Source organism: Caretta caretta, chromosome 8 (genome assembly GCF_965140235.1).
Source record: "Caretta caretta isolate rCarCar2 chromosome 8, rCarCar1.hap1, whole genome shotgun sequence".
Classification (NCBI taxonomy): domain Eukaryota; kingdom Metazoa; phylum Chordata; order Testudines; family Cheloniidae; genus Caretta; species Caretta caretta.
This window is the reverse complement of record NC_134213.1, coordinates 15,083,345-15,108,915: the sequence shown is the minus strand read 5'-3', so window position 1 is coordinate 15,108,915 and position 25,571 is coordinate 15,083,345. Positions and strand designations below refer to the sequence as shown.

Sequence of the window (25,571 nt, the reverse complement as noted above, 5' to 3'; positions counted from 1 at the left end):
TTTACATCTCTAAAAAGTAAATTTCCTAGGCTGTATTCAACATGTGACTCAAAAAGCAGAATCGCTACTCAGCGCCGTACTATCTCCCTTATATGCATTGTTTGGATGGATGCAAGGAACAAACTGGCTAACAAACCACATATATCAATTGTATCAAACACCTGGGACCCAGTTCAGGCTCTGGTTGATTTCTGGGTGCCACCAGGCATGCACATTGCACAGTGTTATTTATTCTGAGCCTCTAGAGACATACTAGGGACCCTAATAAACAAGCACAAACATGATTCTTGCCTTAAAGAGAGCACAATTTAAGTTTAAATATGACAGATGTAGTGAGACAGACAAGGGGTGAGAGGTGGACCAGGCGATAGCAATATCACCTGGCTAATAGAGAGGCTCAGGTAGACATTTTGATTTTGAGGCCCGTTTTGTATTGGCAAGGAGCATCATATGAACTCATGTTCTGATCCAGCCTCAGCACCACGCAGAGCCCTCTGCGGGAATATCTCATTCCCCTGGCAGGAATAATGTGGAAAGATATTGAGTGAACAGGGCAGGGAGCATCCAGTTTAAAATATACTGACCGTGCCACTTGTCACAGAATACCCCCTTCATGATGATGGGTACAGAGTACCAGTGGGGCATGAACTCTATGGGTTTATGCGGAGCTCAGAACCTCTTATGTCTAATCAGAACAATAAACCTGCACTAGGACCTTTGATGCATTTGCCATGATGAATTGGCATTTCTTATTTACTTTTCAATGTTTTCAGATGGCTTATTTTGTTCTGTACAAACCATTGGGCTTTCCACCTGCTTCATTTTTAGGCTCCACTGTAATGAAAGTGTCCATTTTCTATAATGTACAAGTAAAATCTATATTTATAATAGGGTTTTCCCCCTCCATTCAGCTAAACTAAATCAGAGCTTACTTGGAGAATAAGCCATTCATAAACAGAGTTCTTTGTGGTTTCCTATTTTTAGTTTGTAATTTGTTTAAAATTACTTTGGCAACTTTTTCATATTGGAATTATTTTACGCTATTCATGGAAATGCTTTTCAAGGTCTCGTTAGTTTGGGATATAAACATTGGTCCTTTGCGCGTGAGGCCCAACATTTGTATTGGTTGCTGAATTACCTTTAAAGTCCTACAGGCCAACTTCTCCAGATTTACAGCAGTGAAACGATCCCACTGACATTCTGAGCCAAATTCCCGCCACCGAGAAGTGGACATTAATGGGGGCCTCTAACGTGCTGGCTTTGGCCTCAACTGCATTTAAATCTTCTAGGGCAGTGTTTCTCAACCTGGAGTACGGGGCCCACTCGGGGACCTTGAGCAGGTTTCAGGGGGTCCGCCAAAAAGACCAGCGTTAGACGCACTGGGGCCCAGGGCAGAAATCCGAAGCCATAGCATTTGGGTCTGAAGCTCATGCCCTGAACCCTGCCACCCAGGGCTGAAGCCAAAGCCTGAGCAATGTAGCAATGTAGGACCCTGGGGCTCCAGGCAATTGCCTTGCTTGCTACCTGCTAACACCGGCCCTGGCTTTTATATGCAGAAAGCCAATTATTGTGGCACAGGTGGTCTGTGGAGTTTTTATAGCATATTGGGGGGGCCTCAGAAATAAAAAGGTTGTGAACCCCTGTTCTAGGGCAGACTCACATTGGCTTCAGTGGGACTCTGCATGGGTACAGGGACCTACAGAAGAATTCTAGGGCAGGATCAGGACCTTCATAGGCATGAAAATATGAAGTTGTGTCTGGTTGTTGCCACACTCATTGGATAAGGGATCTTTTATAGCAGGGTAACAACCTTACTGTACTTAAGACCAGGTTTGTATTTAAAGCTTGACTCTAACTGCTCTAAAATCTACATGGTTACTCATGGTTAGCCTTGACATTTGGTATACTTAACAGTGCCCTCTGGTTCTGACATTGATCCAAATTTGGGGCCATTTGAACAAGGGGTTCCCAAGATATAACTCTAAGGAGAAACAAAACAACTTTTCTTATAAATTGAAAGATCCCGGCAACTCATTTTTGGTCACACAGACATCAAACCAGGGCTCAGTTCATTGCACCAGGGTGTCCAACGCTCAAAAGTTACCCCAAATGAGTACAGACATGGAACCCACCAGCTCTTTGGGGAAATCAAAATTAAAAGGTTACTTCAAAAATATTTTGCTTCTTCAGTTTGGCTTGTCATAAGGGTGACCCACATGCCTGATTTTCATGCCAAATTGATTATCCTGAGTTGAGTATGGAGAGAGAGAAATTAATAGGATTGTTAGTCTTGGAAGTTTCACACCAGCTGGAGAGCTCAAAGGGATAAACAGTAGGTCTCTGAATCTGATCCTCCTTGGGCATAAATCTGAAAAGGGTTGGGAGGTATATCAGTAACATCTGTCTCTGTTGGGGGAGGAAGGGCATGTGAGGATGCTAGATCATATTAAAGAAGTTCTGTATTAAAATCACAAATGAGTTTGATTCCCCATAGTTTAAATTCCAGGGTATTACTAATTAAGAGGTTTTTTGGTTTTTGGTACTGTTTCTCTCCCTCTATGTATGAAACTTGCAAGCTGCTAATTCTGTTAGCACATTCTAAGACAGAGTCTGTTCTCAAAGCAATTCTTTGTAACAACAACTACTCACACAGAGAGAGACTCAAAGCAATACTCTGTAACAACAGAAACAGCACCCAGAGACTCCCCGCCCTTTTGTTGTATTCATCTCGCTTTGTTAACAATTGTGATTAAAATAGAGATAGAGGATGTATGTGGATGGATGCTTGGTGTGGATAATAACTGAATTATCAGGGAGGTGCCAGCCTAAGAATCCAGTGTCCATCGGCTGAAGAAGGCGTCAAGTGGAAATAACCAGAGGACCCCCGGAGGGCATACTGGAATCCACCCAACAGCCTCAAGAATGGGAGAACCAAAGAACAAGATAACATCTGGCAGCACGGAGCCGTCAGGAATGTGTCATCTGCTGATTGATTCAGCAACTGCATGATGAAGCAATTCCCATAGACGGGCATAGGAAGAAATTCCTATAAAAATGGACTCTAGAAAGTGAGAACTTTGGGGTCTGATTCCGCAAACCAACTTCCAGGAGTGTCAGATGAGCATCTGACAAGGCCCTGCTCCCTCCTCATGTCCAGGCCACCTGGCCAGTGGCTTGGCATGAGCAACTCTAAGGTTGGTAACTATGATAACAACCTTGCAGAACCCTGTGTGTGTGTGTGTGTGTGTGTGTGTGTGTGAATGTGAATAAATATGAAATTGAATGGAATGTTATAGCTATAACTAACTGCTTACTATGATTCTTTCTGTATTCACAATAAATGTGGCATTTTGCCTTTTCCCCTTTAATAAGATCCTGCTGGTTTTTATTTTATTGGTATAAGAAGGAGGTTATTTTGGGGGAATGTAATAAAAAAAATTAATTAGATATGCAAATGCTTTTACTGGAAAGGGAGGGCCTTTTAGGGGGGAGTGAGGGGGAATAAGGGTGAGAGGGGTCTGGGGCTGCATCAAAGAGAAGGGGACAAATGGTGATGGGTAGTAGAGGAGGGGAGAGAGGTGGGGGTCTCAGGTGAAGGGAACTGGGAAGGGGACATGGATTGAATAGCAGGGAACTAGGGGACAATAGGGACATGGGCACCCCTCTTTCTACCACCCTATGCGAGCTGGGATCTGGGGTTCCCTGCCCATCTGACAGTCTGACCCCCCTCTCACTCTCCCTCATGTAAGCCAAGTTCTGGGGTGAGGGCTTGCCTTTCTGTGGTATCCAAGCCTTTCTCCCTAACCCCCATGTGAACTAGGATCTGGAGAAGCCCTGCCCCTCTGGAAGTGGAGCTTAGAACAGGCATGCTCAGAGCAAATGACCAAAAACACTGGGGTGAGGGGCTAAGAACCAATATGCTTAACACACATCAGAAACTCTCCTGCACTGCTGGCAGGAAGGGAGCACCCACTGACATGAATGGTGCAGTTCACCCATCTCAGAGCAATTGTTTCAAGCTATATTCATCAACATGGAGTATTCTCTTTCCTCTGAGAACTTCTCATTGAGATGAATGGGCCACTTAATGCCTCACTGGGCCTACAACTTTGAAGTCTGAAACCCCAACAATTTCCATCCCACCACCAACCTCAGCCTGGTCCAGTCCACACAAGAGATCCACTTCCTGGACACTACAGTGCTAATAAACAATGGCCACATAAACACCACCCTATACCGGAAACCTACTGACCGCTATTCCTACCTGCATGCCTCCAGCTTTCACCCTGACCACACCACACGATCCATCGTCTACAGCCAAGCTCTGCGATACAACCGCATTTGCTCCAACCCCTCAGACAGAGACAAACACCTACAAGATCTCTGTCAAGCTTTCTTACAACTACAATACCCACCTGCAGAAGTAAAGAAACAGATTGATAGAGCCAGAAGAGTTCCCAGAAGTTACCTACTACAGGACAGGCCTAACAAAGAAAATAACAGAACGCCACTAGCGGTCACCTTCAGCCCCCAACTAATACCCCTCCAACGCATTATTAAGGATCTACAACCTATCCTAAAGGATGACCCAACACTCTCACAAGTCTTGGGAGACAGGCCAGTCCTTGCCTACAGACAGCCCCGCAACCTGAAGCAAATACTCACCAACAACCACATACCACACAACAGAACCACTAACCCAGGAACTTATCCTTGCAACAAAGCCTGTTGCCAATTGTGCCCACATATCTATTCAGGGGACACCATCACAGGGCCTAATAACATCAGCCACACTATCAGAGGCTCGTTCACCTGCACATCCACCAATGTGATATATGCCATCATGTGCCAGCAATGCCCCTCTGCCATGTACATTGGTCAAACTGGACAGTCTCTACGTAAAAGAATAAATGGACACAAATCAGATGTCAAGAATTATAACATTCATAAACCAGTCGGAGAACACTTCAATCTCTCTGGTCACGCAATCACAGACATGAAGGTCGCTATCTTAAAACAAAAAAACTTCAAATCCAGACTCCAGCGAGAAACTGCTGAATTGGAATTCAGTTGCAAATTGGATACTATTAATTTAGGCTTAAATAGAGACTGGGAGTGGCTAAGTCATTATGCAAGGTAGCCTGTTTCTTCTTGTTTTTTCCTACCCCTCCCCCCCCCAGATGTTCTGGTTTAACTTGGATTTAAACTTGGAGAGTGGTCAGTTTAGATGAGCTATTACCAGCAGGAGAGTGAGTTTGTGTGTGTATGGGGGTGGGGGGGATGTGAGAAAACCTTGATCTATGCAGGAAATAGCCCGACTTGATTATGTAAAGAGTTGTCACTTTGGATGGGCTAGCACCAGCAGGAGAGTGAATTTGTGTGGGGGGTGGAGGGTGAGAAAACCTGGATTTGTGCTGGAAATGGCCCACCTGTTGATCACTTTAGATAAGCTATTACCAGCAGGACAGTGGGGTGGGAGGAGGTATTGTTTCATATTCTCTGTGTGTATATAAAGTCTGCTGCAGTTTCCACGGTAAACATCTGATGAAGTGAGCTGTAGCTCACGAAAGCTCATGCTCAAATAAATTGGTTAGTCTCTAAGGTGCCACAAGTACTCCTTTTCTTTTTGCGAATACAGACTAACACGGCTGTTCCTCTGAAACCTGCCTTAACTCTGTATTCCTTGGTTTCTGCTGAACTCCATGTTCTGGAAGGGCAAAAGCTATCCCCGGGCACCCTTAACTATGTTATTTATTTATTTATTTATTTGCCATTTAATTATTAGCAACTACAGTTCTCTTTTAATTCAAGTGTTAGAACTGGGTGTTGAGTGCAACATGGCCAGGGTTCTAGTCAATAGTTCTCTGCAGGTATGGCTATGTGATTTATTCAATAATTGTGTGTTGCAGGCTGACTTGAATTCACTAAAGGGCATGTTCTGAAAATCAGTGGAGTTAAAGTGGCATAAATCAAACGAGATTTTTGGCACAGGGCTTTTGGCAGATTGATCCATGCCTCCAGTCAGCTAGATCTAGAGCCTGCTTTGATCAGTAACCAAAGTACATGTGACATGAATGAAGTATATGCCAGCAGGGTCTGAGAGTGAGCAGGCACATATTAGGGAATTAAAAACACTATTAAAATATCTGTGCCAGCCCATTTTATTAATTTCTTCTATATCACTCTAAAGTCACTTTATAGCCAGAGCTCTGGATAATTTTCAAAGGAACTTTACTTGTGCATGCTGCTGAATGTAATGAATAGAATGGGGTTTTTTTAAGACAAAATAATGATCTGTGAATAATCTATTGAGGCTTTGTGACAATAAGGATGCTGGAAATTACCACTGTTGAAAACAGATCTTTATTACAAGGGACAAGTGTCAAAAAAAACCCTGTTCCATAGTTAAGGTTATGTAAACACAAACTTTTATAAAACCTAAGACATTATCCATGATCCATGCAGACAGATCCTCAGATGGCATAAACTGTTTGCAGCGAAGCGATGACAATTTACACCAGCTAGTGATCTGCCCCATAATCTCCATGTTTCCATGAAGATTTTTTTTTTTAATTCCAATGGAAACAGTTAAAAATAAAGACACTCGCTATCAACATCTGCAATTGTTATTGATCAGAGCCACCTGTTATCACTTCAAGCTATTTGAGGAAGCAAACATTTTCGCATATACTTTGGGATACCTCCCCTGGAGACTATTAAGTAAAGACTCAATTCTTCCAGGATGGCCAAAAGAAGTGAGTCAATATGGGATTCCCCCTCTGGGATTCCCAAGACATCTTGTCTATTCTGTGCCCGTTTTGTCTATATTGTAAACTCTTCAGTTTGTGGGCTGTCTGTATGCTGTGTTTTGCACAGACCCTTGTATCCCAGTGAAGTCAGCGGGATTGCATTGGGGCACAAGGGTCTGTACTAGCTGATCATATTGCAGGAGAGGGAGCAAATACTGTGCAATAATCACTTGTGTACAGTCGGCATTTCCAGCTGGTTCCAAAGTATATGTGGAAAGAATATCTCCTTTAATTTTATATAATTTAAAATTCTTTGTAGCTGATCCTACTCAAAAGCCCCTGGACAGTTGTCACCACCCTCTTCTGACATCTGGATATTTAGAAGAAACTGGGGAAACTCAAAAAGAAAAGGAGTACTTGTGGCACCTTAGAGACTAACCAATTTATCTGAGCATAAGCTTTCGTGAGCTACAGCTCACTTCATCGGATACAAACTCAAAATTTCTCTGCCTGATTCTCCTTTACACTGATGTAAACTGAAAGACTTCAGTGCAACTACTCCTGTTTTATAGCTCAGAGACCGTGCCACAAGTCCTCCTTTTCTTTTTGCAGATACAGACTAACACGGCTGCTACTCTGAAACCTGTTTTATAGCTGTATAAGCAAAAACAGGATTGACCCTCTGTCTTTTACAACCAGTTGAAAACAGTGACTCACATTCTTTGATTTAGGAAGCCTGTCATCTTCAGCTGGTCAACACCCATGATGTATTTTGTGAGAGGAATGCATTTCACATGGAAACAGTTCAGGTCGGATGTGTCATATAATACTTGCATGTAATTCACAGATCACAGGAAGACACAATTTTTGCACAGCATTCAGTGCTAAGCTGTCCAGCAGACTAAAGAGCATTAGTACACAGATGCTAATGTTTAGCTCAGTATCCATTCATAGCAGTAAAGAATTTACAGTGACTTCAGGCCAAATACACTGTAAATACTATGGTCTTAAAGAAATCTTTAAATAATTTGAGTTGAGGTCTTTAAATTAGCCAATATTTAGTGAGACAAGGTGGGTGAGGTAATCTCTTTTACTGGACAAACTTCTGCTGGTGAGAGAGACACGCTTTCAAGCATAGGCCATGTCTACTCTATCACTTAAGTTGGCAAAATTTATGTCGCTCAGAGATGTGAAAAAACACCACCACCTCCCCGCCCTAGCGACAGTCTGGAAGAGGTACAGAGAGACCGGAGGAAGAGCTGTGAAAACTCAAAAGCTTATCTCTTTCACCAACAGAAGTTTATCCAGTAAAAGAGATTACCTCACCCTCCTTGTCTCTCTAATATCCTGGAACCAACACCACAGCAACAACACTACAATCAACCAGTATTTAGTGTCAACTGAAAGTGTCATTAACATTCCAAAAAGAAAAGGAGTACTTGTGGCACCTTAGGGACTAACACATTTATTTGAGCATGAGCTTTCATCATTCGGATGAAGTGAGCTATAGCTCACAAAAGCTTATGCTCAAATAAATGTGTTAGTCTCTAAGGTGCCACAAGTACTCCTTTTCTTTTTGCGAATCCAGACTAACACGGCTGTTACTCTGTCTCTAAGGTGCCACAAGTACTCCTTTTCTTTTTGCGAATCCAGACTAACACGGCTGCTACTCTGAAACCTTTCAGAGTAACAGCCGTGTTAGTCTGTATTCGCAAAAAGAAAAGGAGTACTTGTGGCACCTTAGAGACTAACCAATTTATTTGAGCATGAGCTTTCGTGAGCTACAGCTCACTTCATCGGATGCATACCGTGGAAACTGCAGCAGACTTTATATATACACAGAGAATATGAAACAATACCTCCTCCCACCCCACTGTCCTGCTGGTAATAGCTTATCTAAAGTGATCATCAGGTTGGGCCATTTCCAGCACAAATCCAGGTTTTCTCATCCTCCACCCCCCCACACAAATTCACTCTCCTGCTGGTGATAGCCCATCCAAAGTGACAACTCTTTACACAATGTGCATGATAATCAAGTTGGGCTATTTTCTGGTTTAACTTGGATTTAAACTTGGAGAGTGGTCAGTTTGGATGAGCTATTACCAGCAGGAGAGTGAGTTTGTGTGTGTATGGGGGTGGGGGGATGTGAGAAACCTGGATTTGTGCAGGAAATAGCCCAACTTGATTATCATGCACATTGTGTAAAGAGTTGTCACTTTGGATGGGCTATCACTAGCAGGAGAGTGAATTTGTGTGTGGGGGGGTGGAGGGTGAGAAAACCTGGATTTGTGCTGGAAATGGCCCAACCTGATGATCACTTTAGATAAGCTATTACCAGCAGGACAGTGGGGTGGGAGGAGGTATTGTTTCATATTCTCTGTGTATATATGAAGTCTGCTGCAGTTTCCACGGTATGCATCCGATGAAGTGAGCTGTAGCTCACGAAAGCTCATGCTCAAATAAATTGGTTATTCTCTAAGGTGCCACAAGTACTCCTTTTCTTTTTACTCTGAAACCTGACATTAACATTCCATTCATCTCCCTGCAAGGCCATTAACAAAGATGTTAAAGGGCCTTGGCCCTGACTCAAAATCTCTGCACTACCCCCATTAGATACCCTCCCCAATTGGATATGTTGCTATTTATCATTGCCATGCATTTACAGTCCTTTCAGCAAATATAAATCCATATGGCACCATTCCTATCTAGCCCATTGAAATTAGTTTGATTCATAGTGCAGATATGTGATCAGCCATGCTTGATCCAGGCTTAAGGCTTAACTGTGTCACTCAGGGTGTGGATTTTCACACCCTGAGCGATGCAGCTGGGTTGACCTAATTTTTTAATATATGCCTGGCGTCAGATCAATAAAATTTGCAAAGTACTTCTGAATTTTCAGCTGGAAGGTACTATAAGGATGTAAAGTATCATTACTTTGCATTGGCCCAGTAATGTGCTCTGGGGAAGTTTTCTGTGCAAATGTATGGAGATTTAAAAATAAATAAATAAAGCTATGAAAACACAAGAACTTCCATGTGTTTCACTATTGAGGTGATCACACAGCACAGTTGTCTGCCCTATGAACTACACTGGAAACATCTGTCATTTGTAATGCCCCCCAAAACTAGAAGTAAAATTATGGACAGAACAGCCCCAGTAAGCATCCCTTTCCTCTACAATACCCCTCCTCCTCTCAGCACCCAGGACAGGAGTTGTAGCCACAGCACACTATGCTCCAGCTGGTCTCATCTGCTGGATGGCCGTAGAAGACCACAGGCAATTGAGAGCGCATCCCTGAAGCTCTAATTTATACCAGGAAGCAGGCATCCCCCCTAAAGGGCTGAAAAACCCAGGAGCGTGTGCAATGACAATATAAATCCACCGAGGATTTCTTTGCTCCTGCACCAAGCACAAGGACAGAAAAAGGGAGAAAGAGCTCGAGTGATGAATTATTAAACATGTTTTGTGTTGTACAAGATCCCCAAAAAGCCAGTCTGTAACCCAGAGCTAAGATGTTCATGGATAAAACAAGAAATGCTGAGAAACCCAGAGGCGGTGCTAACGTGGGGTGTGAGAGGGGCAGGAGAGGGGGTGTACAGTTATAATTACGAACAAGTTACATTTGCTCAGCTAAAGACTGAGCTGTCATTGGGTTTAAGAGGATTTTCACACACACCCCATCCTCTCTCTCAGGACTGCCACACACCCACCACCTTCCTTCCCTCCAAGAGCAGGAGGAGCAGCAGCATCAATGAGTCTCTTTGTGATGCTGCCTGCAGCTGCTGATGTGTGGAGTGGTCGGCTCTTTCCCCTAGAGACTGACACATTTCCCTCACGATGTGAAGTCTGCTTCCCTAGAGACTCATGTGGAGAGTTTGCTTTCAAATGTCTGACCCTGGCTGTGGGTGGCAAAGCTACATTATCCCATTAGTTAAGAGAAAACACAAAGATGAGTGGATAATTAAATCTTAAGGAAGAGATTTAACAAAAATACCAGTTGCTATCTTATCTGGCCACTGGAGTTTGCATATGCTTTAAAAGTGCTCATGTCTGACATCAAGCCAGTAAAAGAAAACACTCCTACAACTGTTGCTTATACTGTAATGAGCTAGTTGGAGTTTGGAGATGTGCAACTTGATTTCCTAAGCGACACTGTTTATACTTGAAACATACATAAATACACACACACAGTGTTTATATTTTCTCTCAAGGAGATCAAACTCAACACTCCCCAGCACACTAAGGAACCAACTGGAGGGGGCCAAAACCTGAGAGTACCATTGTGCCCCACCTATACCCATGGCAATGGGGCCAAGGGGGAGGAAAACTCTGCAAGGTTCCCCCTTCAAGCATGTCCTCCAAATTCTTTCACAAACAGCAAGGCATATTTCCCCCAAGCAGGGGGCTTGCAACCCTAATTCTGTGGATCCCCTGAGCTCTGCTATAGGCTTGGACCATCTGTGCAGATGTTCTCTCCTTCTAGGACTGCTCCATGGTCCCAGGTGGTTCCCCCTGCTCCCTGGGAGTGAAGCTCCATTGTAGCCCGGGACTATATTACCTTTTCAGAAGAGTTCCCATGGGCCGCCAGTGAATGATACAGAGTCAGTCTTCCCAGCTCTGTTGTAGCCAGAGCGTTTTTTGCTCTCTACCAGTGGGACTTGGTTATAGGCAAGTTAGGGGAACATACTGTTCCATAAGCATGATCAAAAGGCCCAGATCAAAGCCTTAGAAAGCTGGTCAGATGTGGTCTAACAAAAACATGACAAAATTCACAGCTATCAGAGAGAACAAATGAACTTGCTCTATCCTCAGACAGCAGGCCATGTACCACCACTGCAGTATTTCGTATAGCAAGATTTTTAAATCGGAAGAATCAAAAGTTAAGCTATCAACCAATGAAGTTCAATACCCGTCACCGCCACCACCACCACCTTTAGCATTTTCCTGTTTATTTTATTAAGCTTTCTGTTTTAGCATAGTTCACGGGAGAGAACAACAGATGTTTCATTCCAATCCACCTGCATCTTTCCCACAACACAGAAATTTGGTAAGAACAAAGACATATTAATAAATAGGTTAAGAGATTCAGGATGGAGAGATTGCAAGATGTTTGATAATAGTTTTACATTCAAAATACAGATGGATCCAAATCAAAACTTAGATCCAGGCTTTCTTGCAGTTTGAATTCCAGTCCAGATCTTTGAGGCTCACCTTGGTCAAAGATGGAAAAAGCTGAGAACCACTGAAACCTATAAATTACACAAACCTATATATTATATAAATTGATGAGGTTGGAGAATTAAGAATGCCAGTGACTGAGCAATAGGAGGCAAGTGACAAACTAAAGTATAAATGCAGACTTAAGAGCTCCTTCTTCAAGAAATACACAGGTTTCAGAGTAACAGCCGTGTTAGTCTGTATTCGCAAAAAGAGAAGGAGTACTTGTGGCACCTTAGAGACTAACCAATTTATCTGAGCATGAGCTTTCGTGAGCTACAGCTCACTTCATCGGATACACAGTTCACCCAAGGGCCACATTTTAAAAGGTATTTGGGCCCCTAAATATGCAGACAGGCACATAGGCATTTCTGAAATTCTCACAAGGCACCTATCTGCATCTTTGGGCAACTAAATACTTTTTAAAACATGGCCCCCTCAAAATTGGACACAACAATGCTCTGAACAAGGGTACCCTGAAAGGTATCGGATACAGTTTGCTTCCCCTTATCAATTGCCTTTGCTAATCCACAACAAGCAGAGACATTCCTGCTCATTACCCTCCGCAGCAGGACTGAATTGCAGCTGTATTACCCCCGTAGCACTGACTGGCTACCTCCATCCCACCAGTCACTTCCTGGAATGTAAGTGGTATGGCTTTAGGACAGTTTTGGAGCAATCTCCTGTGTGCTTTACAGGAGACAAACAGAAGCGGCTTATGGCTTTTTATCTTAAGAGTACTGGGTTTCCCAACCAGAGGGGTAAGTATATGTAATCTCCTTTTGATAGTAATAACAAATAGTAGTAACAGGTTAGGGAGATGCAGAAACACACAAAATCATGATTTATTCATTCATTTATGTTGCAATTGATTATGAAAGTTTAAGGAATGAGTAAATTTGCAATTTACCTTCAAGCTCCCACCACACCTTCCCTACTGGGAAAACTGATCATGTGATACCTAGACTCCCTCTCACTGAAGGCAAAGTTAAATTGACTGCAGGTGTGGAGGAGCTGTCCTTGTGCAACATTCAGTATTTGGAATAACAAATGTTTTTGAATCCTTCTGTTCTGGAGCTAGATGTAGGTTGATTTTACTGTATTTTTAAAGTTTGGAAATCTTACTGTGGATTGCACACAAATGTCACTAAACTATTTCACAAGATATTTTTTCGTGAAATTACTTTGAAGTTCTGGTCGACATGAATTTGAAACATAGATGAGGCCAGCATAGCTCCTTCATACTGCTGCATTCCATGAGAAATGATCAGTAATGGCATGGACTTTGAAAGGGCCTTTGTGATGCTTTGATATTATATTGGTAGCAATGCTCTTGGAGAGCAGAGTAGATACCCTAGTGGTATTGTTCCCCACCAAAAAATAAATAGTAAAAATATTGTTTGTATATACACACAAAAGTGATAGATTTCTCTCTCAAGAGGGTGTAAGGACCACTACTGAATAACACAGTGCTCAAACCTTGGCTCGCTATGAAATTTTGCACAACCAGCAACGTAACAGCCAGTACACTGGGAGATGAAATTCTAAAACACTTTGCATAAGCCTGCAAATGTACTGACTGCAATGGGACCAGGACTGCGGCCTATCATGCTCTACATGACAAAGAGAAAAATATCATTGTACTTGTTTTTAGTATTGGGAAAGTCATTTTAACCATCTTGATACTGGTTAGAGGGAGAAACTGGATTAATAAAAAATAGCTCCAAAGTATCTAGCTTTTTGGCTACAGGTCATTTTACAAGAACTCTCAACACCTGTCTTAACAGAGCAATAGTTCGAATTTTATTTTAAAGCTAATGTTGTCATTATACTAACAATTTTAAAAATGCTGTAAATCCCCCTGAATGTGTAGAACATTTTCTGTTTTGTCAAGTCTGGCAAAGACCTACAGTATTTTAGGGTGGATTAGGTTTATTTTGCTAAACTCAAGCCAAGGTCAGACCTTGTATGACTGGAACTACATGAATCATTCCTTCCACCTAGTTTCCTACCCTGGATTATCAGTGTGCTTGATTAGAGTAATTAGCATTAGGCTCTCTCTTTAGTATTTTCTTCTAAACAAACTCCAAGGCTGAATAGCAAGAGATTTTTATTTTCCTCTCATAGCTATTTAATAAAATCTGAAGGCAGAACATTTAGGAAGCAATAAAAATATATTAAATCTAATTCCACTAGCTCTTACCTTTAGTTTAAATGATTTTTAAGTGTCATTACAACTGTAGGTTTCAGAGTAACAGCGTGTTAGTCTGTATTCGCAAAAAGAAAAGGAGCACTTGTGGCACCTTAGAGACTAACCAATTTATTTGAGCATAAGCTTTCGTGAGCTACAGCTCACTTCATCGGATGCATACTGTGGAAACTGCAGAAGACATTATATACACAGAGACCATGAAACAATACCTCCTCCCACCCCACTCTCCCGCTGGTAATAGCTTATCTAAAGTGATCACTCTCCTTACAATGTGTATGATAATCAAGTTGGGCCATTTCCAGCACAAATCCAGGTTTTCTCACCCTCCGCCCCCCCACACAAACTCACTCTCCTGCTGGTAATAGCCCATCCAAAGTGACCACTCTCTTTACAATGTGTACGATAATCAAGGTGGACCTTTTCCAGCACAAATCCAGGTTTTCTCACCTCCCCGCCCCCCTTTTTTTTTTACTACAGGACAGGCCTAACAAAGAAAATAACAGAACGCCACTAGCCATCACCTTCAGCCCCCAACTAAAACCCCTCCAACGCATTATTAAGGATCTACAACCTATCCTAAAGGATGACCCAACACTCTCACAAATCTTGGGAGACAGGCCAGTCCTTGCCTACAGACAGCCCCCCAACCTGAAGCAAATACTCACCAACAACCACATACCACACAACAGAACCACTAACCCAGGAACTTATCCTTGCAACAAAGCCCGTTGCCAACTGTGCCCACATATCTATTCAGGGGACACCATCACAGGGCCTAATAACATCAGCCACACTATCAGAGGCTCGTTCACCTGCACATCCACCAATGTGATATATGCCATCATGTGCCAGCAATGCCCCTCTGCCATTTACATTGGTCAAACTGGACAGTCTCTACGTAAAAGAATAAATGGACACAAATCAGATGTCAAGAATTATAACATTCATAAATCAGTCGGAGAACACTTGAATCTCTCTGGTCACGCAATTACAGACATGAAGGTCACTATCTTAAAACAAAAAAACTTCAAATCCAGACTCCAGCGCGAAACTGCTGAATTGGAATTCAGTTGCAAATTTGGATATTATTAATTTAGGCTTAAATAGAGACTGGGAGTGGCTAAGTCATTATGCCAGGTAGCCTATTTCCCCTTGTTTTTTCCTACCCCCCTTCCCCCAGATGTTCTGGTTAAACTTGGATTTATGCTGGAAATGGCCCACCTTGATTATCATACACATTGTAAGGAGAGTGGTCAGTTTGGATGAGCTATTACCAGCAGGAGAGTGAGGGGTTTTTTTTGGGGGGGGGGGACGGTGAGAAAACCTGGATTTGTGCTGGAAATGGCCCACCTTGATTATCATGCACATTGTAGGGAGAGTGGTCACTTTGGATAAGCTATTACCAGCAGGAGAGTGGGGTGGGAGGAGGCATTGTTTCATGGTCTCTGTGTATATAATGTCTTCTGCAGTTTCCACAGTATGCATCCGATGAAGTGAGCTGTAGCTCACGAAAGCTTATGCTCAAATAAATTGGTTAGTCTTTAAGGTGCCACAAGTACTCCTTTCAACTTACTCTCAGTTACATTTTAGCTTCTTATAAATCTAGTACATATAAGTATACTTTGAATAAAAGAAACAGCTACCAACTCTTAGTTCTGTCATACAGGAGATATATACCTGGCAAAGGCTAGCAGACAATCTTTGCAATACTAGTTTTAGGACTAATGCACATTTAGCAGTTAATCCAATCTATTTGAAAGCTCTAATCAAAAACTGATTGCAGCAATAGATTAAATAGTACCAGCTACATTAAAACAAGCGTAATCAAATACAGAGTTGCAGAAATTTGAAACAAAACCAAGGAACTAAACAATGGCTTAACGTGAAGGGCTTCAGGGGAAAACACATATTTGGTGGTCCTAGGTCTCTCAGCAGTGGTTATTAGACTACATTACAATAATGAATGGCATATACATTGTAAGTAATGTGTTTAAAAGGCTCAGGATTGTAATGATATCCAGAGTGATTATCAGGAAGCCCTACAGCAAAATCCATACAGATCAGAATTTTATTTTTTTTTAAATAACTGTTCTGTCAGAAACCTTTACTTTTACAACCTCCCAACCCTTTACCGGAACAAATACTCTCCTGAATGTAAAATAAAACCTAACACTGTTAAATTTTCTTTAAAGAATGCATGATCTCAACATTCAAACATGGAAGTGCTACATCATTCAAAAATAGATTGTAAATATGTTTTTTCACACTTTCATTTGTTTTGTGTAATTATGGGCCAATACCGAAAATGTGTTTTCTGGTTCACTCCCAGAAATCAACAGAGGGACTAATATACTAAGCTACCCAGGACAATTATGAGTAATTTGTTTATTGGAGTAAATCTACATTTTCTCCAAACATAAAGGCTTGGGGCATCTTTGACTGAACTCAGTAGAAACATACCTTTGACTTCAGTAGCAGTTGGACAGGACAGTTGGGCCATAAATTATCCAAATGCATTTTAAATATGCCTACTGTACTTATAAGATGATAATTTTAATTACAGGCAGGGTGTGTATCTCATGATTAGACCAGAAATCAGAGAGCCATGACTCCTGGCTGTTATTCAGCTCTTAAATACCACCATGATAGGTACTAAACAAAAACATAAGATAACCTCAGCTCTGCCACTGAGTTGCAGTGGGACCAAACCTCTTAACTTCTATACAACTTTGTGTATTATTATGCCTAAGAACGTTGGGAGGCTTTATGTCTGTTAAGTACTTTCAGGAATCTGGAAGCAGGATGATGAATGAAGGGTTCTGTTTCTGTTATTAAACCACAGCGGATGAAAAAGAGGAAGTATCCTAGCAATCAAAACTAAAAGATGAAGTACACTGATTTTCCATAAAGTTCAACTTGTTTGAACTGCAGTTCTTGGAATAATTAGCCAAGAAAGCAAAGTTGACAGTAACCAGATCCTTACCTAATTAAATCTTAAGTCTCATTTCTAACACAATGTCTGTCAAATCATGAGGCCAGCTTCAAACAGCTGTTGCCTCTGTAAATTCCACAAAGGGGGAGATAGTACACAACGTTCTTCCCTCAGCTCCAAGCTCTCAGTTGTACTTGCCCATAGGCCATGTGCCACCTCGCATGGCTCAGAGAGCAGCCTTGCACTAAAAATGCTATTTCCAGCATTGTGCCGGTATTATGGTGATGATTCTGATGCACCTAACATGGGGGCACAATTCAGTACAACATATGTTTGAAGTTGCTAAACTCAGCCTGGCCAATTTCAGCTTCACAGACAACATACAGGAGGAAAAATGAACTGAATTAGTTCTTGCTGTTAGATGGGTATGGGAGAAAGGAACGTGCCCCCTTCCCTCCCCCAAAATCTGTCCTTCCTACAGCTCCTTTTAAAATATTATTTTTTAAAAATTAAAAATAAAGAGTAAAATTTTAAAAACTATCCCAAACATTAGTTGAACATGCAGGCTAGAGTTCTGGCCTCTCTAAAGCAATCTAGTAACCAGTACCATAGCTGAGGCTCCAAATGATTTTAGACAGAAGATAATGACAGGTGTAGCTCTGATCTCATCGCGATCCTCACTAAAACCCTGCTGGTACAGGGCCCAATTCTACAAGGTGCTGAGTAACCGCTGCTACTGCTGACGTGAAGGATCAGGCCACTCTATGTAATTATATTTGTGGACCTACAATTTTCTATTTATCAAATAGAAAAACTATTTTCAGGAAAAACAAACGAAGAAATATATGTGGTTATTGATTACATGAGCTTTCTTCAAATGCCCCAGCAAAATGAATCTAGTTATTGGAAAACAATGGGCAAAACTCTACTCTCAGCGGCATCTGTGCAACTGTAATGATTTACCATGGAAGTTAAAGATAGAAAACAGACGTAGTAGGTCATACAATCCATCTCCCTGTCAGGGCAGGATTGTTCACTACAATATTATTTAATGTTTTTAGTGCTAAATCCAGAATAGATTTAAATACATGATGTGAAGTCATTTCCACAGCTTTCCTTGAGGGCCCATCTTTAGTCTTCTTCTCCATAATATCCTAAATAACTCCTCTCCCTCCCTTGGGGTTTACAACCTTCAACTACTTGTACTCTGTTAAAATGTCTCCTCCTTAAATGTTGCACGGCCATGCTATAAATACAGGTATTTTAGGGTCTAGTTCTTCAGTCTTTATTCACACAAGTAGTTTCATTTGTTTCCACTTATGTTTCTAAATGTTGCCTTAGTGGAACTGGAATATAAAGGCCAAGTTCTGTCTTCATTGGTTTGCTGCAACCCAGTTTGGCAAGATGGACTTTGAAAAAGAAACTGCAATCTTAAAGGGGTCTCACCTAGGTAACTAAGTGTAAAATGTTGTCTTACATTTGCTTGCTGTGTGCTCTCACAGCAGCAACAATATTTTTGCATTCCATTAAAATTAGTGAATTGTCTAGTCTAGAGGGAGATTATTCTTTTCCCTAGTAGTCTAGCAGTCATGGAAAGCCAAATACTTATTTGCTGAATGATTTATAAAACAAACCAGACACAGATACACTTGGGTGTTGTAAACAACAGAGGGTCTCATCCTGTAGGAGAAATCTGGATTAAATTATCAAGTCTTTAGCGATTAGAGACATCTTAGTCAGATTTAAAAGAGCAGAACAAATGTTGAAGTCTTCCCTCTGTCTGAACATAAACTCCTATTAAAGGCCTGGCTCATACCCATTATATCCACACAAGGGGAGATCACGGTTGTGAAAAACCTACCTGGTTTTCAACAGACAAAGATAATCTAGTGGATTTTATGTGGGGTTTCCATTTCTTTGCATAATTTTTTTTAACTTCTATATCCGTCTGAAGTGCTTACATCATCATAACGTGTATTTAGACACTGGAGACTCTAATTTCAGTCTGCAACTGAAAACTTTAACCATCCTAACAAGTGAACACAGAAGCGATGAGAATTTTAAGGCTCTTGTAAGAAGCACTATGAGAAAGCAATAAGAAACCTATGGAACTAACTGGAAGCCTGAAAGGGAAGGTGAGTAAGTGGGGTCCTTGGTGATTGGGTAGTAGGTTGTGGCAAGTGGATCAAATGAATGGTCACGATGGAAAGTGTATTGATATCAAAGGGCACATATAAAAACAGCATTGCCAGTCCAAAGTATGATTCTCTGAAAAAGAATCATGAGACAAATAGGTTCTTTTTACTTGCTTCCTGCTTTCTGAGCTCTTAGAAAACATTTAGATCATGGTGTCAAGCTTCTTCTGTAATCAGGAAGGTTAGAAAACTGTTTGTTTTAAATGAAAGTTTAGGTTCTTGCCTAATCACATCTCTATGAGCTGGGGTTAAAAAAAAAAAAAAAAAACACACAAACCAAATGTCATGGGACTTGCAAAGAAATTGTGAGAGTTGGCAATACGGAGTGACAAAGCTCAGTTGGCCCAACTAGTTAGCAGCCTGGAGACTCCTATTGAGTTAATGGTTTTCACGCATTAAATTGCTGGCTTTACCTTTCCAGTCATCTCTGTCTACACACACACACACACACACACAAAAGATGGGGCAATGTGGGAGGAACACTAGAAGGGGATTCTCGTGGAGATTTTCTTTCCTACAGTCCCTTCCTGTGCATTTTGCCACAGAGGATTTTCAGACCCAAAGTCAGTCTAAGAGTTCTCTGCATCAGGGCACCCAATATTTGGCCCCATATTTACAAACAAATTTAATCTCTGTTACAGATAACACTTTAGATTACTGAAAATAAAATTTTTGAAATCTGATTTGTTTTCACTACTTATACTGTTTTTTTAGTATTTGCATCAACAGAGGGACAAGGAAAATAAGGTAGTTTCATTTTTCTTCACAGTCGATTCATACTTAATTTCCTATTATCTTGCCTTAGCAGAATGTTACAATATCTGGGTTGGGGAAAAGAAATCACAACTTTCCACTTAAATAAATATTAATAACAACAAAACATTTTCACTGGCCCATGGTTTTGTAAAAGCTTATTTTCAGTAATCCTTAAAAGTGGGACTCAATTTGACCTGACAATGTCCTTTTAATCTATGTAAAACAACAACAATAACAGCTGTATTACCAGAGGAGTGCAGCAATTCACACTTAGCATCTGCATCACAGTGCAATCTGCTACAAAGCTTAGCCTTTCGTCCAACCCCCAAAATAAAACACTGATGTTTTTACCAAGTGTCTAAGTGTCTTTCCTGATTTTTACCATTTTCAGATATTAGTCCCAAAGCCAATAATGCTTCTTTCAGTGCTAACATTTTAGTGGCCAATCTCACAAGGTGCTGAGCACCCTAGACTCACATTAGCTTTGAGGGTGCATTGCTCATCACCTTGCAAGCTTGAGTACTTAGGGACTGAGCCTACACCATCAAGGTCAATTGAAGTTTTGCCATTGATTTCAATCACAGCAAGATCAAGCCCTTGAAGTCTGACTGGTTTTTAAAAGTTACTACATAAAGTGTAATGAATAACATGAAATACTATACAATTGCTAATCGCATGTTACATCCTCTTAGGACCAAAGTAAAAGGTCTCTGTTCACTGAAGTAAAAAGTTTCTAGCCCCTAAATTTGCTGAATCAGATCAGGAATTTGGCAAGCTCCTTGTCTGCTGCAAAGCCAGGCTCTATGGTTTTTCTAACATAATGGTAAAACAAAATATTTCCATCAAAGTAACAATAAAACAGGCTTTCTGACCTACATTTGTTATTTTAATCTTCACAAGAGAAATATTTTATGATCTCTAAGAGACAGGTAGTTATTTAATTGTGATAAATTCTGTAAAAATGGGGGAGAAAATTAACAGACTTCCTAAAATTAATGAAATACGTGTTGACACCTGCAGGCCAATTACTTCCCCGCTGGGCACATCTAGCATATGTTTGTTTAACATTGTGTTATGTTTGAGCACTGATATTTTGCTCAAATACTGTCTGTTGCTATTCACCATGCTACATTTTCCCTTCGTTTTGTTTTTATTTTAAAATGAATAAATAAAACCAAAAGATCCCTGTAATGTGTGATAAGAAACACCCCCAAATGAAAGCAAACATGCAAAGCTTTTCAGTGTGTGTAACTTCAAGATTACAAACTGAGTAGTTTAAAAAACAGGTTTCAGAGTAGCAGCCGTGTTAGTCTGTATTCGCAAAAAAGAAAAGGAGTACTTGTGGCACCTTAGAGACTAACCAATTTATTTGAGCATAAGCTTTTGTGAGCTACAGCTCACTTCATCCATACGATGATCCGTCCATCGGATGGATGAAGTGAGCTGTAGCTCATGAAAGCTTATGCTCAAATAAATTGGTTAGTCTCTAAGGTGCCACAAATACTCCTTTTCTTTTTAAAAAACATGGTTTGTTTCTATAATCACATATAGCTTTCCTAAAATCCTATTTACTCACTTCCATTATGTGCAGTCACTCCTACTGGCAAGTACAGAGTTGGTGAACAATTTCTGTATGTGGGGGGGAAGCATCTTCTAACAGCTGTTTCTCCTTGCAATGCCTATCAATATTCTGTGGAGCATTTATTCACTAATTCCAAAAGTAAAATGACCACTTGACTGATATCCTGAAACTTACTATTCAACTCCAACACAAAAAGTATGTGCTCAATCCTGTGGGTGTGCTGAATGTCTCCTCAGAGCTTCTGAACAATCCCACCTGCCATTGATTTCAGTTTGGGTAGTTGAGAGAACTCTGCATTTTGCAGGGTACAGCCCTGAACAGGATACTTAGATGCTTCAGCAAAGCACCACACTTGTTAATCCAGGCCAGCATACATCACTTACCTGCACACATTCCTATTAAGGATTTTTTAAAATGTGCACAAGTTGCTTCAAGCCAGCAGCAGTATTTAAACAAAGAAACTCCCAAAACATACCCCTATGGTATTATACACAAGTACCTGACACTGCAGTAGTTACTATGCAACACAGGATTGGGTGTTGGACCCAGTCCTGCAGTCTTTACTTAAGTAGAGCTCCCATTAACTGCAGTCGTAGCTACCTAAACAAAAACTGCAGGGTTGGACCTATCCCCAGGACTAATCCCTCTACTGTATAGGCAGGAAGTTTCTTTACATCTAAAAACTGGACAGAATAACTGGAAAATACATGTTATTTACTGAGAAGAACTGAAGAGATGTTAATTACCATCAATGTATTTTTACTTTTAATGCATTTGACACAAATATGAAAACTTTGGAAAACAAGGTTTTAGCCTTTAAGATATTAGAACAGACTATGCAGTGATCGGACAGTTATTCTTTGACATATACCCAGATTGCATTTTAAGAATTCATCTTAAATATCCATTTAGAAGATGCCATAGAAAACTCAGACATGTTTGTTTATTTCCACAGTTCTATTCTCCTCCAACTGCACCTTGATATTTCCAGTGGCAGGTATAATATTTTATATTTTTACATGAAAGATGCAATATATAGTGTCTTTTTTACCAATATATTTAATTATAACATTCATAAACCAGTCGGAGAACACTTCAATCTCTCTGGTCACGCAATCACAGACATGAAGGTCGCTATCTTAAAACAAAAAAACTTCAAATCCAGACTCCAGCGAGAAACTGCTGAATTGGAATTCAGTTGCAAATTGGATACTATTAATTTAGGCTTAAATAGAGACTGGGAGTGGCTAAGTCATTATGCAAGGTAGCCTGTTTCCTCTTGTTTTTTCCTACCCCCCCCCCCCCAGATGTTCTGGTTTAACTTGGATTTAAACTTGGAGAGTGGTCAGTTTGGATGAGCTATTACCAGCAGGAGAGTGAGTTTGTGTGTGTATGGGGGTGGGGGGGATGTGAGAAAACCTGGATTTGTGCTGGAAATGGCCCAACTTGATTATCATGCACATTGTGTAAAGAGTTGTCACTTTGGATGAGCTATCACCAGCAGGAGAGTGAATTTGTGTGGGGGGGTGGAGGGTGAGAAAACCTGGATTTGTGCTGGAAATGGCCCAACCTGATGATCACTTTAGATAAGCTATTACCAGCAGGACAGTGGGGTGGGAGGAGGTATTGTTTCATATTCTCTGTGTATATATAAAGTCTGCTGCAGTTTCCACGGTATGCATCCGATGAAGTGAGCTGTAGCTCACGAAAGCTCATGCTCAAATAAATTGGTTAGTCTCTAAGGTGCCACAAGTACTCCTTTTCTTTTTGTAAATAACTAGAATGAATCTGTCTATAGGAAAATGGAAAATAGAATAAATTAGATAGTTAATAGCCAGCTGCACCAATTCAAGGAGGACAGATTTATGCAATACTAAGTACAGAAAGGAAAAATAAGTTTACAACGCTACTGTGAAAGGAGCAACAAACTTCAAACTGCTTACACTGCAAAATTATTCTGAATCATATTTATTAAAGTTATATTGTATAAATGCTCATCCAAAATGAATTGAACCCAAAAAGGGTTATTCAAGAAAATAAAACACTACTTTTTGATAACTAAATGGCATGGTAAATTACTGTGAGTTAAGTTAATCCTTATTATATTTGCAATCCTGTAAGACACAAAATGCCAAGTTCTGTCCTAACCTATGTCCCTGAAACCCCACTTGAAAAATAGAATTTTATAAGTGAAACTGAAGGCCAAATTTGGCCCAACATAATAGTTTACCCAGCCATCCTGTCACATGTCACTTTCTTTGTGCTTCCAGGTGAACAAGGAATGCCATTGCAATTGTTCTCTTATCAGGTGAAAATACTGCACTGTTTTACTTTCTCGGAGAGTGAACAAAGAATTAATAATTTAGGAGGTGGCGCTCTCTACTTTTTAAGAGACTTTGATCTAAGCTTTAAACCATTGTATGACCACAGCCACCTTATGCAGAGAAGATCCTGGTGACTGTCACTGTACTTAGTTGCCTTTCACAAAAATGCAGATTTTTGTTCATTGTAAAACAAAACAAAGGCACTATCAGGAATGCAAGAAAATGTGTAAGTTTGCAGCATGAAAAGTAAGCCTTTATCAACTATGTTCAAAACCGACTTCTCTCCCCTCACTCTTCTCTCCTGGATGGGAGCTCCAAATCATAAGGCTGGGGTACGCAACTTTTCAGCCTATTAACTCAATTTTAATTTAGGCCCAACTGCATCGCACTGATTTTTGCCAAATCCCGCGGCAGACAAAGCCTCCAGAAAGTTTCTCAGCGGGTATAATTTCATCTACTTCGGTGGAGTTACAGTTACACCAAGGAAGTGTTGGACGACCCAGCTCCTTTTCTTTCTGAACAACCCTCAGCGCGCAAAGGTCTGGCTACCAATGCAAAACAACCCCCCCCCCTGCCCCTAACACCAATGAATGAAACCGCCAGTCGGCGGGATCAGCTACGCACCCAGCCCACTCCCCACAGCCTCCTTCCACCTGCTTCAGCTGCAGCCACCGCGGCCGCGAGCCCCGCACCAGTCAGTCCCCGCCAGACCCAGCGGGGCGAGGGCGCGCGCCCGGTGCGGTGCAGCGGGGACCCAGCACGGCAGCCCCGTCTCTGCCAGTCACCCCGCAAGCTGCTCCGCTCCTGCGTTTCCAGGCGGAGCTCCGCTGCCCAATGCCCAGCCTGCGGAGCTGCGGCTCCCCCCCCGTCCTTTGCAAACACCCCCCCCCCAAAAAAATACCCCGCAGCTCGGCGGGAGGCGAGAGCACCGGGGCATCTCGACAGCTGTACAAACGAGCCCCAGCTGCCCGCGGAGACCTGCTGCCCCTGCTCCCCCCCCCAGCCAGCGCTGAGCCCGGGCAACTAAGCGCCCCGCTTGGCTGCTGCAGGGGGGCGCCTTGCAGCCCTGGCCGCGGCGGGCGGCACTCGGGCGGGCTTACCCGGGAGATGGTCAGCGGGGTGCTGAAGTCCTTGCCCCCCACCAGCCGGAAGCCCCAGGGCGAGGGGCCGGTCAGAGCCACGGTCTGGGACATGCTGGGCGGGCTGGGGCGCGCGGCGACCGGGAGCGCACGCGGCAGGGACGCTCTGCTCCTTCGCCTCAGCCGCAGCGCCGGCTAAGCCCCGGCCCGCCTGACGTCTCGGCTCCCCCCACTCCCCGCCCGAGGGGCGGGTCCCTGCCCGGAGCCGGCTGCGGGGGAGCGGGCTGGGGGACAGCGCCGCAGGCCGGGCACGGGGCCGCCTGGTTCCCCGAAGAGCCAGAACCCCGCCCCCGCAGGGAGCAGCGGTGAAAGGCCCGGAGAGTGGGGGAGAGGCGCGCTCTCCCCCCGCTAAACCCCTAAGGGTGCCCCCTCCTCTCCCCCCGCTAAACCCCTAAGGGCGCCCCCTCCGCTCCCCCCGCTAAACCCCTAAGGGTGCCCCCCGCTAAACCCCTAAGGGCACCCCGT

At 42.2% G+C, this 25,571-nt stretch overlaps 1 protein-coding gene across 1 annotated transcript in view; it reads right to left on the bottom strand.

The window, feature by feature from the left end:
- The window catches only part of PDLIM4 (PDZ and LIM domain 4), a 101,292-nt gene extending 76,020 nt beyond the window's left edge, over positions 1–25,272 (bottom strand). Inside the window, exon 1 of the mRNA XM_048862527.2 lies at positions 25,068–25,272. Within this exon, the coding sequence (XP_048718484.1) occupies positions 25,068–25,160 (93 nt within the window). The 5' untranslated portion in view covers positions 25,161–25,272. The remainder of the gene's footprint in view (positions 1–25,067) is intronic.
- Positions 25,273–25,571: the final 299 nt, after the last annotated feature.